This window comes from Vicia villosa, linkage group LG3, assembly GCF_029867415.1.
Source record: "Vicia villosa cultivar HV-30 ecotype Madison, WI linkage group LG3, Vvil1.0, whole genome shotgun sequence".
In the NCBI taxonomy this organism is placed as follows: Eukaryota; Viridiplantae; Streptophyta; class Magnoliopsida; order Fabales; family Fabaceae; genus Vicia; species Vicia villosa.
The window spans coordinates 202,329,578-202,346,083 of NC_081182.1; the positions used below are offsets into that span (position 1 = coordinate 202,329,578).

The window sequence follows — 16,506 nt, forward strand, 5'->3', positions numbered from 1 at the left end:
AAGCCTCTCTTCAAGTGGGCGTGAGTTCTATTGTCGAACGATATTAACATGTTGTTCAAAAGTTGGTTAGTACCTTGCACGTCGAGGTTCAGTTGTAGAGCATGGAGGCTAAGCAAGGCTTCTGGTTGTATGATTGACAGAGTGACATTAGTCTCCATTGACATAATTCGAATAAATATGGCCAACTGTGGAGTTTGAACTAGATCTGGATGTGGATCTAGTGTCTCGTGGAAAAGGGAGATGCGGTTGAATGTTATTTGCCAGAGCAACAATGGTGATATCGTGCACATCGACAGATCAGGTAGTCTTGAATCCAACCATCACCCAAAATTGTGAGAACTGAGGGTCTGAAAAATTTGGGGAAAAAAACTAAAATTATGCTTAGTTGAATCAACATGCAATAGATCTTCACGCTTGATTGTGAATACTTTCGTTCGATTGATTAGAAGAGACTACGAACGATAGAATTGGAGAGCAAACATAACTGTTAGGAGTGAATTAATGGTAAATTCATGTGTTAATATAAGTGATTTCTTCTCTAAACTAATGCAAATTGTGATAGATCCATAGGTTTTTAGTGAGAATTGAACTGAAAAGGTTCAGTTCATGTGTAAAGCAAATCGAATCACTTGTGGGTACTATTGATGCAGGTTTAAAGCTGAATTGGAGCTTTAGGAAAACATGAAGAGGAAAGGAAGCTGGAGGTCTCAAAGGCAAAGCAAAAAGATGAAGTTTGACAAGGGCGCGCCGCGGGAGTTCTAGCTAGCGCCGCGCCAAAGTCTTTGTTTCTGATCGCGCCGCGCCTATCCGTTGCCGCGCCGCGGCCTCGGCGTTAAAAGCCCAAAACTTATAAATAGAAGCCCTAGCTTCCAAGTGAAGGAGAGATCTTTTGTGAGTGAAATTAGGAGAGCATTCTGAGTTTGCAGCCAAGAACAACAATTGAAGGCCAAATCTTTACCAATCGAAGACATTCCGTTGATGAAGATGAATCCCTCTATTAATTCTTGTGTGTTCTTCATGTCTATGGAGAGCTAAATTCCTCTTGTTGAGTTTAAGGTAGTAGTTAACCTATGAATATACAATACTATTGATTCTTTCCTATGAACAATTGTTTGAATTTTATTATCAATAAGAAACCTTGCTTTTAATTTACATCATTGTTGAATCCTTGATCGAAAGAGAGGATTTTTACTTTTGCCCTAGGTTACTATATTGATTCAATTGCAATTTGCAGAGATGGAATTGTGATTGGGTTTTCATAATTATCGTTCCTAATTACTATTATTGTTATTGATATTTGGAGAGATCGAATCTCATACCGGTAAAAGTTATCTAATTTGGTTTGCAGACATGGAATCATATTTGAGGATAAGTGAAGATAATAGTTCAAATGATTGTTCAATTGTGAATTAATCCATAAGTTGTATAGGAATAGGTTGATGAACCCTAAAAGCTCAACATATTTCCTTAATCGTTAACAAATTCTCATTATTTGCATTCTTATTATTATTTAGATTTGACAATATTAGAATCATAAAACAAATCCAACTACTTTTTCTCACTCAAAATAAACAACTATAGAACGGCAGTGATATTAACCAATCCCTGTGGATACGATATATTACCGAAAATATTTACCCACAAATACTTTCAACAAATTGGCGCCGTTGCCGGGGATTGGTGTCAATATTGCACGCATTGCAATAGTTCTTATTTTGAGTTTTAATTTTTATTTTCTCGATTTGGTTGTTTCACGTGTTTGCTAGTTTTTGCAGAAGATCGTGTATGCGCAGTAAAGTTCCCAGTGATCAACTTCTTTTTGATCCCGAGATCGAAAGGACCGCTAGGAGGCTAAACAGCAAAGCACGAAGAAGAGCAAACATAGCAAAAGCAAGAGACAACGCAACCGCGACATTGTCACAACAACTTGAAACCATTGACGAGTCGCAAGAAGGACTTTTCTTTCACAAACTATTTGCGGAAGAAGAACAGGAAGGCACTGTACAACCAACTGTTGTCAACATGGCTGCTCCTGGACCATGTGCTAATAGTCCAAGACTCAACCCTCAGTTCGCTAGAACTGCCGCCAACGGGCGGACTTCAGAATTGAAGACCGGTATCATCCAGTTGATATATGCAAGTCCTTTCGCCGGATTGGACCACGAAGACCCATATACACATCTTACTAGATTCTATGAGTTAGCATGTACAACTGGTGTAGCTCAAGCTGATGAAGAAGCATTGTTAAAGAGGTTGTTCCCACACTCTTTGCTATCTAAGGCGAAAGATTGGTATCTGGATCAACCCGAAATAGTGATGACTAATTGGAACACCTTAGAAGAAAAATTTCTGGAAAGGTTTTACTCTCAAAACCGATTCTTTGAAGTAAAAACAGCAATAGCAGTATTTTCTCAAGGCAGTAATGAATCATTGAATGAAGCATGGGAAAGGTATAAAGCTATGTTGAGAAAGTGCAAAGGACACGGTTTTACAGAAGTTGATCAAATCCACATGTTCCGTAACGGTCTCACAGCTACAAACAAGACACTCTTGGATGCCACAGCTGGTGGTTCACTCATGTCCAAGACACCTGCTGAAGCTACTCAGATAATAGAGCGAATGGCTCTGAATGATCGTCAAGGTAACCATGATCGAACTGTCAGAGACAAGAAACCCGGAGTATTAGAATTGAACAACAGTGATGCCCTGCTGGCCCAAAATAAGCTTCTAACATCACAAGTGGAACTTTTGACACAACAAATGTCTAAATTACCACAACAAATCAAGGAGCTGAACCGGGTATCTAATTCTTATCAAGTTGCTAAGTGCGAATTGTGCAAGGGAGATCATCAAACAGGATTCTGTCCACCAGTTCTAGAAGAAGAAGTGAATTACATGAACAACAACCAAGGAAAAAGGCAGAATCAATATCAAAACTATCCATACCAACAAGGTTATCCACCAAGGAATAACAACCAAGGGTACCAACAAAGGCCACCAAATCAAGGGTATCAACAACAAACCTTCCAACCTTACACTCAACCACCACCACAACAAGGAGGACAATCTAAGTTAGAAGAGACCATGAATCAATTCATGCAAATGTCAATGACAAATCAGAAGAACCAGGAAGCTGCAATTAAAAATTTGGAAACTCAAGTGGGGCAACTTGCTAAGCAGATTGCAAATAATCAATCAAATGCAACTTTCTCGGCCAACACCCAGGAGAACCCGAAGGAGCATTGCAAAGCGGTGGTAACAAGGACTGGACAGAAAGGTGGTAAGGATGAAAAGGAAACGAATGAGGTGGAGGATGATAAAGACAAGGAAGATGAAAAACATGATGGAGAAGATGAAGAATATGAAATTATTAGCAATGGGGCTGAAGAAGAGGATGTGAATAAAGAAGTCAAGAAGGAGAAATTAAAAAGAAGGAGTGCTAAAGATAAGATGGCGAACAACATGATTCCAAGTCAACATTTGCCATATCCCCATGCTCCATCAAAGAAAGACAACGCTAGACAATATGCCAGGTTTATGGAAATTTTTAAGCAACTACAAATTAATATTCCATTCTCTGAAGCTATTGCTCAAATGCCAAAATATGCGAAATTTATGAAAGATATCTTGACAAAGAAGAAAAGACCGGAAGAAGAAGAGGTTATTATACTTGATGCACAATGTAGTGCTATAATATCACGCCTCCCCCAAAAGGCGAGAGACCCCGGAAGAGTCACATTGCCGGTTACAATAGGAAATCAAAATATTGGGAATGGATTGATTGATCTCGGATCAAGCATAAATTTAATCCCTTTATCAATAGTAAAGCGGCTGGAAAATATTGAAATGAAGGCAACAAGAATGACTTTGCAACTAGCAGATAAATCTACCACTCTCCCGTATGGAATTGCACAAGACATGTTAGTGAAAGTTGACAAATTTCTGTTTCCGGTGGATTTTGTGGTGATTGATATGGAAGAAGATAAAGATTCACCTATCATCCTTGGAAGACCATTCATGAAAACAGCCCGGATGATGATCGACATCGATGATGGGATAATGAAGCTGAGAGTCCAAGATGAAGAGGTATGTTTTAATCTTTTGATGCCATGAAACAACCCAAAGACAAGAATGATTGCTTTCGCATGGATGTAACTGAAGCAAGTGTCGAGGAAGTGGCGAGCCAAATTCATCTTTCTAACCCTTTAGAGAGATCTCTTGTTGATTCATTTAATGTTCTCACTCAAGAAGAAGAAAAAGAAATTGAATTGTTTCTAAAAGAATTAGAGAAAGGTGGCAACACATCCAACAAAGAAGACAAAGTGGAGGATTTGGAGCTGAAAAAAGAAGTGAAAGAGTCGAAGCTAGAATTAAAATTGCTCCCAACTCATTTGAAGTATGTCTTTTTAGATGAAGAGGGAAATAAACCGGTCGTTATTAGCTCGAAGTTAAATGCTACAGAAGAGGCAAGACTCATACAAATCCTTCAAAAGAATAAAGCAGCAATCGGATGGGTATTGGCAGATTTGAAAGGTATCAGCCCCGCATATTGCATGCACAAGATTATGTTAGAAGAAGACTTCAAACCAGTGGCCCAACCACAAAGAAGACTAAATCCAACAATGAAAGAGGTAGTAAGGAAAGAGGTGATCAAACTCCTAGAAGCAGGAATGATTTACCCAATTTCTGATAGTGCATGGGTAAGTCCGGTACAAGTTGTTCCAAAGAAGGGAGGCATGAAGGTAATCCGTAATGACAAAAATGAACTCATACCAACTAGAACTGTGACCGGGTGGCGCATGTGCATAGATTACCGGAGACTCAACAAAGCAACGAGAAAAGACCACTTTACATTACCATTCATGGATCAAATGCTTGAGAGATTATCGGGGCAGAATTATTATTGCTTTCTGGATGGATATTCCGGATACAATCAAATCGTAATCAACCCAGAGGATCATGAGAAGACAGCATTTACATGTCCATTTGGAATTTTTCGCATATAGGAGGATGCCATTTGGACTATGCAATGCCCCAGCAACTTTTCAAAGGTTTATGCAAGCCATATTCTCCGACCTTATTGAAAAAAGTATTGAAGTATTCATGGATGACTTTTCGGTATTCGGAAAGACTTTTGATGCATGTTTGAATAATCTGGATGTGGCACTTGAAAGGTGTATTGAGACCAATTTGATCCTAAATTGGGAGAAGTGCCATTTTATGGTAACGGAAGGAATTGTACTCGGACACAAAGTATCTTCACGAGGACTTGAAGTAGACCAAGCCAAGGTGGAGGTAATTTCAAAGCTCCCACCTCCAATAATTGTCAAAGGAGTACGAAGTTTCTTAGGTCATGCAGGATTCTACAGAAGGTTTGTTAAAGACTTTTCAAAGATCGCCAAGCGCTTGAGTAATTTACTCAACCAAGGTACGCATTTTAATTTTGATGAATCTTGTGTTCAAGCTTTCAATGACCTAAAAGAACGGCTAGCCACCGCACCTGTGATCGTAGCACCCGATTGGAAAAACCATTTTGAACTCATGTGTGATGCTAGCGATTATGCCATAGGTGCGGTACTAGGCCAGAGGAAAGGAAAAGTTTTTCATGTCATACACTATGCAAGCAAGGTGCTAAATGACGCTCAAGTCAATTATGCTACCACAGAAAAAGAATTTTTAGCTATAGTGTATGCTCTTGAAAAATTCAGATCCTATCTCATTGGGTCAAAAGTGGTGATTTACACAGACCATGCGGCCATAAAATATCTGCTCACCAAACCGGATTCGAAGCAAAGACTCATTCGTTGGGTCCTTCTTTTACAAGAATTTGACATAGAAATCCGGGACAAAAAAGGGTCAGAAAATGTGGTGGCAGATCATTTATCCCGTTTGGTCAATGTAAATGTCACCAACCAAGAAGCTGAAATAAATGAGACATTCCCGGATGAACAACTTTTTGAAATACAAACAAGACCATGGTTCGCCGACTTGGCTAATCATAAAGCCACCGGTATGATACCAGAGGACTTTGACTGGAACAAAAAGAAAAAGTTGTTAGCCAATGCAAAGTACTATGTGTGGGACGACCCATACTTGTTCAAGATAGGTAAGGATGGAATTCTAAGGAGATGTGTTACTGAAGAAGAAGCCCAACAAATCTTGTGGCATTGTCATAATTCACCAAGTGGTGGACATTTTAATGGATGGAGGACGGCAACAAAGGTCCTCCAATCCGGATTTTTCTGGCCAACTATTTTCAAAAACGCCCATCACCATGCAAAGAATTGTGACAAATGTCAAAGAGTTGGTGGGATAAGTAAACGAGATGAGATGCCACTTCAAACCATCATTGAAGTAGAAGTTTTTGATTGTTGGGGTATCGATTTTATGGGGCCATTTCTTCCTTCTTTTACTAACGAATATATTCTAGTTGCAATGGATTATGTTTCCAAGTGGGTCGAAGCCATCGCTACACCAAAGGCGGATGCCAAAACGGTGCTAAAATTTTTAAACCGTAACATATTCACACGTTTTGGCATGCCTAGAGTGATCATAAGCGATGGTGGATCTCATTTTGTTAATGAACAGGTGGCAAAAGTACTGGACAAATATCATATCAACCACAAGATAGCTTCACCTTACCATCCCCAAACCAACGGGCAAGCAGAAATTTCAAATCGAGCAATCAAGAACATTCTCGAGAAGACGGTGTCGGAGTCCCGTAAAGACTGGTCGGTAAGGATAGACGATGCCTTGTGGGCATATAGGACAGCATACAAAGCGCCAACTGGTGCATCACCTTTTCAAATGGTTTATGGTAAGGCATGTCATTTACCGGTGGAGGTGGAGCACAAAGCACTATGGGCCTTACGTTTCTTCAATAGAGATGATAGTTTGGCGTATAAGAAGAGGAAGAATCAACTCCATGAACTTGAGGAATTCAGGTACCTAGCATATGAATCTAATAAAATGTATAAGGAAAATATGAAAAGGTACCATGATAAAAGAATCAAAAAGAAAGAGTTCAAGGTGGGCGACCTTGTGTTACTATTCAACTCTAGGCTCAGGCTCTTCCCAGGCAAATTGAAGTCTAAGTGGTCAGGGCCGTTCATAATCAAGGAAATTAAACCTTACGGTGCCATTACTATCGAAGATGGTAAGACTAAAGACAGTTGGACCGTTAATGGAGAACGGTTGAAAATCTACCTTGGGGGAGAGTTTGATAGAGAAGTGTGCACAATCTCACTTTTGAACTCCTAGTCAAAGGAGTTTGACCGTCGAGCCATGCGACGTTAAACGAAGCGCTTGTTGGGAGGCAACCCAACAGAGTAAGCATCTTTCATTTTAAGTCATTTTCTTTTAATTTATCCTTTTATTTTTATATGGGTTATCATCAATCAGTGCCATAAGCACAAGGGAAGTTACAAAAGATTGAAGTAGGGAAACAAGCAGTAAAAAAAATTCAATTCAAAATTTTTTTTAAAAGGCCGCGCCGCGGGCATTAAGTGGGCGCCGCGACGCCAAACAGAGATATTTGCGCGTCGCGGGAGAAACCTTGCGCGCCGCGGTGTTGCGGAAAAAATAATATATTCATATTTTATTTGGAAACTGCTCAGTTCCCCCTCTTTCTTTCTTTTGAAACTCACCCAACCCATAGAGCGAAATCTCACAATTTGGTTCACTCTCGTTCATCATCACTCAATCTTCAACAAGGTATGTTCCTCATTCTCCACTCTTGTGTACTAGTAATTTCTTTCTCTCCCAAGAACCCTAAATCTTAGGTAGGAGGAATCTAGTAGCATTTAAACAAAACCCTAGGGTAGGTGACATCAAATTGTTGTGCAAATGCTATATCCTGGTCTGATTAACAATGTTAGAGATCCAAACAAAGACCCAATGCAGGGAAGAGTTCTTCAGGTGCGCCGCAGCCGCGCCGCGGGAAACCGCAGTCGCGCCGCGGCTGGAGAGTTTTTGTTAATTTTTCTGTTCTGATTTTTTCTGTTGCTTTGTCATTTGTTGTGATAATTGCAGATGAATCCTGCCAAGAGAGTACGCACCAAGTCCACAAGCTCTGGTCCTAGAGGATCCCGTGCTACTGCAAACCAAGCTGATAGATTTCTAGGTCGGGCCCAAGCAGACAGGTTCAAGAATCTGGGTTCCCGCACCATTTTAACTGAGAAAGTGGTTGTCCCCTTAGGACAAGGAGGGGGTCCTTATGCTGCTATGTGGGATTTTCTTGAGAATAGGAACTGGCAACGTGTGTTCGAACCACACACCGTCATTGACTATGACATAGTAAAGGAATTCTATGCAAACGCTATCAAAACCACCGATGAATCAGTAGCCTACACATATCAATCCTATGTAAGAGGAAAAACTGTGGCATTTGATAGAGCTTCAATCAGTGAATTTTTAGGGGAACCCCTCCAATTGACGGACAATGAGAGGTGTTTCTACAGGCAAAATGTAACTAACTGCGTCAATCTTGTGGAGCTGATGTCTGAAACAATTTGTATTCCAGGGAGAGGACCAGAGCTTAGCCGGCAAGGAAATCCAACACACTACAACAGGAAGGATCTGAGCATTCATGCAAGGGGCATTTTATCTGTGAACCTGTACAACATCAGGCCAAGGACACATGTTACCACGGTTCCGCTCAAATTGGCATTCCTGATAACCGCCATCATGACCGAGAACACTGTTGATGTTGCCTTCATTCTTTTGAATGAACTGCGCCGAGCTGCATTGAGTGACACACAGCATGGCATTAATGCCAAATGTGTGCTACCCCTACCTGGTTTGATTATGGGATTATGCAAAGAGGCAGGGGTAGAAATTCCAGGACAGGGACACCATGTGATTAACACTTTCATTGATGATGTTTTTATTGACAGGTTCTGTGCAAAGCCATATTACAGGGATCAATCAGCAGCCACCCAAGCTGGACATCTGTCTCTGGAGCACCACCTAATAGTGGTGCAGGACCTTTTGATCCTCTAGTGGCTCATCACTATTATTCGGCTATGTTTGAAGCGAACAAGAGATCCCAGATTTTCCTGCACGATGCCATGCAGCAGCAATTCAGGAACCTATCCGTTGCCCCTGAAGAGAGAACTTTCCCAACCCGGGAGAGCTATTTCACCTACTGTGGTTGGCCAGAGACCAACCCTTTTCCTGTTGGGGGGGATGCAGGTACAGGTGCAGGTGGCACTGGGAATAATAACCCAGAACAAGAGGATGAAGACATTGATGCTGATATTGATTCGATGTTTGTGTGAGGTGATATGAGAGAGGAGAGTTTATTTCTGGTAACTGATGCGATGATAATACTGCTGCTGTCTTATTTGTTTTTTTTTCTGACCTGTACTCTGGTGAACCTTAGGGTCACTATGACTTGTTTATTTCTTTAAAGTATTTGTTAAGTAGTGCAATTAGTTTGTTTCTTTTCTATCCATTTCGATTTAGAGTAAGTAATCCCATAACAGAATGAGAATCTCAAGCAAAGCACCAACAATGAAGCAACATGCATGAAAGTGGTAGTGAGTGAAGTGAAAATTTTTGAATTTTTTTTAGTTCGCCTACTTTTTCAATAAAGTAACAAAGCAGGTATGGATTTTTGAACTCAAACTCCTAATGTGTGCATGAAATTTAGGTTGTTAGTAAATTCTTAACAGAAGTTCTTTATGGTACACTATTTTATTGGATCGGTTTAGCCTTAACCATTGTGAGGAAAGCTTTCCATTGTTTACTATATGCATGTGTAATTCGGTGAACTGACTTTTATATCGAAAATGTCGCGGTTAAGCATGAGTCGCCACCGACTTTTATTTTATCCAAATTAATTCAGAAAGGCTAAAAGAACAGAAAAAACCTTTTAAATAAAAATAGGGTCCGGGGGGTAATTATGCAAAGGGAAGGTGTAAGGCACCCTTTGCATCCATGGTTTTCCATGGGCTCTTAATTGCTTTGCTCGTTTTGAAAAGAAATGTAGAAGAAGAGACAAGGACATTAGCTCGTAAATGAGCGTAGCCTTGAAAATGTTTAGGAAAAATATTTAAACCAGAGCATGCAATTAAGGGCAAATTACCTTGATAGTTGATAAAAAATTTCTTTTAGCCTTTTAGGGTGAAAGGGTTTATCCATGCCATAAGAGGGCAGGAAGCCTTTCATTTGGAGGTTGAAGGGTTATCGCATTATCGTTCGCCATAAGACTGACCCATGCCATAGAGAGGCAGGTAGTCTAAGGGAAGGATCAGAATAGCCTTTCGTTTAGGCAACCAGAGGATACCTCAGCCTTTTCGAAGGCAACTTTCGAGGGTCGAGATCATGTGTATCGAAGGCAGTATCATTAGGGACCATGATCTTAATCGAGGCAACATGGCTGAGGTATCCTCGTATTCGAGGGACTGGCTATTCTGCAAAAAACACACGGCAACAGGCAACAAGGCAACAAGTAACAGAGAGGTTTACCCAAAAGTGTGCGTGTGTGCACCAATCACGTGATCATATTCAGATACTTATCTTGTAATTAGTGATCTAAATTAATTACAGGCTTGCACTCCCTAGGATTACTAACCACGCAGTTTAATATAAACAGTAATGATGGGGGAAGGGAAATTGTAACCAGCGGAGGAGAGGGGAATTGAAACCAGCGGGATAAAATAAAACAAATAAGTTTGAAACAAGTAATAATATAATTGAGATTAGGGTTTAGGGTTACCGATACTCGACGCTTTGGTAGTTGACAAACCCTGGAAAGGTGGGAAAAATGGCAAACAAAAAAATGGGGTGAGTGCATTATCGGTTCGGAGGCGAACATTGCTAACCCTAATAATAATAAAAAATAAAAGATAAAGAAATTAAGAATAAATAAATAAAAGGGTACTTAGCTTTGCATTTTGAATTTTATCTGACGTGGTTGGCGGTCGGAGGAAGCCTCAGGGTGTCATACCCCAAAATTTGCCCTCCTCTTTTCATCTCCCATAACTCAAGGCTCATAACTTGAGCATGAAAGCTCTAATTGAGGTGAAACCGAAAGGAGGTTTTAAAGGACTCCCTGAGCTTTCCAAAGAGTCATGGAACATGGTTATAGGGCAAATAATAAGGGAGAAACAATGCGCACAAATTGGTCGATTTCCAAGAGATACATGAAACCCTAAGTGCACAACTTTGCACTCTTTGATCTGATAAGCCTAAGATCTTGGTTCCAAACAATCTTATGACCTAAAAGGGAATATGTAAAGTCACTCACTTATTTTTGTAGATTTTATTCATATTTATTTGGATTTTATGCAAATAAAAACTAGATAAATTAGTTAAAATTATAAAAATATTTGAGTTAATTTGCATGACTTTTGTTTAATCCTATAAAGGCCTATATGACAACATGAAATAGGAAAATTTGGTTTGCATGGCCCATGAGAGAAATTATCCAAAATAGAAAGAAAATAATATAACTTTCTAAAATTCCCCAAGGGCATGGGCTTTTGATTCTTTATTTGACCTAATCCATGCGATATAAATGGAGGAAGAAAGTCAAAGGAGAGGGGGACGAGAAAACTAGGGCAGAAACCCTATTCTAAGAACTCCAAAAATCTGAATTTTTGGACACGACCAAAGGAGATCCCCCAGGAGTTTTCAAGGGTTCTCGAGGGTCCATTCATTCCCCTGCAACATCCAGCAAGTGATTCAAGTCATTACCCAAGGCTAGGGCGTCCCAAACCGTGTGGTTAGTGCGTCTCCGGAGAGGTAGGTCCCTTGAGATCTAACTCGGTGATTTATGTATTTTTAATAGGTTTTACGTTTGCATTCGTATTCAGGGGTTTATTTAGAACAAGATTGATGCATTACCCGTGAGTTTTGGGGCCGGAAGCGCGATGTGCCATTGTTAGGGCATTAAGGTCGTGAGTCCTCGAAACCCTATATGCAAGGCGTTTCAGACCATAATAATGCCATAGTCGGACTCGTAGCCCCCAAATTAGTAGGACTGGGTGGTTTCTTTTGCTTTTGAATCGTGTTTTTGCAGGTTGGATTGTTGATGCCGTCGGAGAAGATAACCGCTTTCACTGTTCCGGCGGCGGTGAATCTTGGGTCTTCAGTGGACTGCGTGCGTGGCGTGTTCCAGGATTTCCATTCGCCAGTCAAATATTCCCAGGTTCTCTCTCTTAACGTGACTGGGCAGTCAACCAGGATGGGGCCCGCGCGTTGATTCTTTGTACATTATTTAATAATTGTTTTTTTATTATTCTGGCTATTTATTTAACAACTCGAGCATGTAGTACAAATGGTTGGAAAGTGAGAGGCGCAACCATGAAGTTGTCGGTTCGATCCCCAGCGCCCTCAACACATTTTCACTTATTTTCTGCTTATAGATCCAGTGCATACCTCTTCACCAAACACACCATACACCTTCACATCAAGACCAGCAGATCATGTCAAAGACCAGATCTAACACATCAGATTGAAGGATCACCATATTCCTTCAAAAAGCCACCCTACAGAATCAGCACCCAGGTTCTTAATTGTTCATTTTTTATTTATTTGTTTAATGATGTAATTAAATTAATATATTTTATGGTATATGGTTTAATTGATTAAATTAAATTAATTAGATATAAAAATTAGGATTAGGGGTATAATCAGGGTTTAGAATTATTTTCCCGATTTATTCGACTTAATCTAATTAATTTTAATTATAATAAAAAACCCTTATAAATACATTAAGATATTAGGGTTTGCTCCATCCCATTGGCCACGTGGCCAAGGATATTAGGATTTAATTTATTATTCGTTCCGGCTAAATCTATTGGTCGTGATGGTTAATAATCGATTAATTTAATTAATCAAATCCTATAAATTAAAATAAACATTATTTTGCTAAATGGTTTTAACCATCTTATTGGTTATGATGATTAGCATACCTTATCAATTTGTTATTATTTGTAATCATATTAATCGGTTATGAGAGGTAACAGTATAAAAATACAAATTCATAAAATAATAAAATACGTTAATTCATTATTAGTGATAATCGAATCAATCGATTTGAATTGGTAATGGTGCAAAACCCCAATCTTTTAACTATGGTGATCAAACCTATTGATCATTGCGGTTAATTGTGCCAAATCAGGGTTGTACGCCCGAAACATCTAAAATACACTAAACCACGATACTACAGGATTTTTATCCTGGGCAACTCAAAATGCCCTTTCAAATCAAATTCAAACTGCGATAGGCAATTCGAAGAGCCTCAAAACAATTTCAAAACAACTTCACACAATCTCTATAATCAATTCTAAGGCGTACAATCCTGTGCCCCGAACTACGTTGACTCTGATTCTCCATAAGGAGATACGTAGGCACTTGGCAACAAGGCGAGTCCCCTTCCTCAAAATCTCAATTTTCCCCCTATTCACTTCCTTAGCTATAAACCTCAATTTTTGCTATAAACCTTTACCTTAGATTCAAAGCCATAGGAAAGGGTTGAGGGTGCCTAACACCTTCCCTCGACCTGAATATAGTATCTTACCCTGATCTCTATACTGCGTAGGGTTTCCTATTCGCCCTTCAGAATAGGTGGCGACTCTCTAAGTTAAATTTTTAGGCAGGTTGCTACACAGGGTTAACCCTGAAAAATGGCAAGGGCAAAGGCAAAGAAAGGAGGGGGTGAGTGTATGAACAGTTCAAAAAAGTATAAAGGGTAAACCATAAAATCAAAAGGAAACAAAATAGATTTTGAAAATATAAGAATCGAATACTTAGCTTCGTATTTGACGTGGCGCGTAGTCGGAAAACGTCTGAACATAACCCTGAAAAGGACACAAAAAAAATATTTTAGTGTAGGGCGATGTTCTCGTAAACCCCTGATCAGGGCACAAGTTAATCATGATTAATAGAATAAATAAAAATCATATTAATTAATTATTGATTCCAGCCTAATTAATTAAATTGATGAAAAAAACAAGTTTCGATTAAATATGTAACATTAATATATTTTTCATCAATTAGTAAAATAATTATAATTGGTTGAAGAAAGGATTTAAATAGATTAACCTAAATAAAAACAATTAAAATAAATTATTTAATAATAATTATAATAAGATAGCTATTTTTTAGAAAAAAAGAAATTAAGAAGAAATTATATTTCTAAAACATATTTAACAAATAACGTGAAGAAAAACAATTTAAGTAATAAAAGAGAAAAAAGAAAATAAATTAAATAAATAAAAGAAAAGAGACTCAGCTGGATTTGGTGTGGTGCGTTGGTGAAGGTCTATGGTGAGCCTTCGCCATGGCGGTGAAGGTCTATGGTGAGCCTTCGCCATGGCGTGCGTTGGATCTGATTCTGCAGAGATCTCATGGTCAGTAAATGGTGACGCACCATAGTTGTGATGTGGGCGTGCATACTGGATCATCCTGCAAGGCAAACTGTACAAATAATGAAAATAATAGCGTGGAGGGTAGGGTTCGAACCCAGGCCCTCACGCTGAATGCCCGTAAGCTTTAACCAGTAGAGTTGCGCGTTGATGTTGTCAATTGATGGAAACAAGACTACGATAAACGAGAATATATTTCAAAAATCTGAAAAAAACCGCGCGCTGGCAGTGTCTTCTTCCACGTGGGACTTTCTTAAAAATACAGACATCTAAGGCAACGCTTTTGTACCATGGTCGTAAACGTAAATCTCCAAACCTGCGAAAGAACGTCAAATAATACCAAGTAATACCATGAATCAATTGTACGTGAACTCACGAACCCAATGACCTCATCAATTCGGCCTGAAATCATCTAGAACCCTCGTTCCCCAAAATCACGATCTCGAACCCTAACCATGGCAGAGCTTTCATACCTCAACCAAAATCAAATTAAACGTCCAGATAGCATGCAATCACCGATATAATCACAAATATGGATGCAAAAATCGTTTAAGATGTATGTATGGAAGCAATTGAATTCGGAAAAGTTGGCAAACCGTGAGGTGTGCAAATGACGATTCCGGATGCTTTGAAGGTTTGGGTCGATCGAGTTCGCTTCAGAGAAGGCCTGGGAAGCTATTTGAATCTTTAGAACGGCTTGAATTGCTCTAAAAATCCAAGAACGAATTTGCTTTTTCTTTGAGATTTTTCAAGAACACTTAGGATTCTTCCAACTGCAAAACCTCGTGACCCCCTCCTCTTTTGCAGCTGAATCCTTTAGTACTTATAGTAATAGCATTAGGGTAACATAATTTGGACAAAATCTTTGTGAATCTTTGATTTGCAAATTATGAACCATTGATTGAAATATGCCTCCCAATCTTTCTAATTTTGTCCAAAAATTGATTCACTCATTCTATATCAAATGTGCACGAAATTTGGGCAATTATGAGGTGTAATTGGTGATTGGAGATGATCATTATAGTTCCTTTAACCAAATCCTTGATTTCTCTTTGATTTATGAGAATTATATCACTTTTAAATGAATGAAAAATTCATATAAAATAAAATAAAACTCAATAATTCGTGGGAGTTAAATTGGAGGTCTTGGATAACATGAGGATCAAGATTGGATCAAAAAAACTTGGGCCCATTTGCAAGAAACTCATTTTGAATCACTTTTCCTTCACATTTTTCCTTTCAAAATTAGTCAACTTTGACAAGGCATATCTCCCTCAATTTTTAAGATATGGAGGAGTTCTAGGACTTTTTGGAAACCACAAGATGTCCTCTATAAGCCACTTCGGGAACTTTTTTTCATTTGAGGATTTTATCTTGATGAAATTGGCTTTGACAAAAAACTGCTTTTGGTTGACTTTCAAAAAGGACCCATAATGTTTTAAGTCATATCTCTCAAATGAAGCATTTTTAGACTTGGCATGTGAGAGACAAAGTTGTAGAGAATTCAGTTTCCTTCAAATTGAGCTTTGGATGGAAAATTTTGGATGTTCCATGTGAGAGTTATGGCTGGTCAAAGTTCAGTTGACTTTCTCCTATACAAACCCTAATTTAGGAACTTTTGATTTGTTGATTCTTGATCTTTCCTTGATGAACCATGATCAATTCTTGATCAAGTGGTGAATGATACTTAAATATTAGGATCTTGACAAAAAATCAGGAGTTTTGACTTTACTTTGACCACAGTTGACTTTTAGGTTAACTTAGTCGACTGTTGACCTTCCGAACAATTGAATGACCAATCCTTTGAATTGAGACTTGATACTTGTCATAGAGATAGTGTGAGATATGTTGAGCCATATGGGATGCCTTGGAGCCATTGATTCATTGATTTTATTTTGAACAAACCAAACCCTAGTTTCCGAACCTTGTTTAGGAGAGGGTGTCTTGGAGCTTTGTGTATTGTTTTGAATTTGTATAAGAGAAATAGTATGGGCAAATTTTGGGGTATGACAGCTGCCCCTGTTCAATTATCTTACACCTAAAGATGTAGAGTGGTTTGTGTGCTAGTCGGTATCTGAAGGTGGGAGATGATTGAACACTAGAATACCAAGAAATTTGCCCTAGCTGAAGT

The 16,506-nt window shown here is 39.0% G+C and overlaps 1 protein-coding gene across 1 annotated transcript; it reads left to right on the forward strand.

The window, feature by feature from the left end:
* The first annotated feature begins 7,566 nt into the window (after positions 1-7,566).
* Positions 7,567-8,581, forward strand: LOC131659742 (uncharacterized). Its single transcript, XM_058928893.1, has 2 exons — positions 7,567-8,364; positions 8,522-8,581. Exons 1-2 carry the CDS (start codon positions 8,032-8,034, stop codon positions 8,579-8,581), a joined length of 393 nt encoding a protein of 130 aa, XP_058784876.1. The 5' UTR covers positions 7,567-8,031.
* The last annotated feature ends 7,925 nt before the right edge of the window (positions 8,582-16,506 follow it).

What these genes read in the sequence shown, in the direction of transcription:
- LOC131659742 (XM_058928893.1), top strand. Translation starts at nt 8,032, where the DNA reads ATGAATCCTGCCAAGAGAGTACGCACCAAGTCCACAAGCTCTGGTCCT. An exon ending in CCTACACATATCAATCCTAT is followed by an intron (nt 8,365 to 8,521) that starts GTAAGAGGAAAA and finishes TTTGTATTCCAG; the next exon opens with GGAGAGGACCAGAGCTTAGC.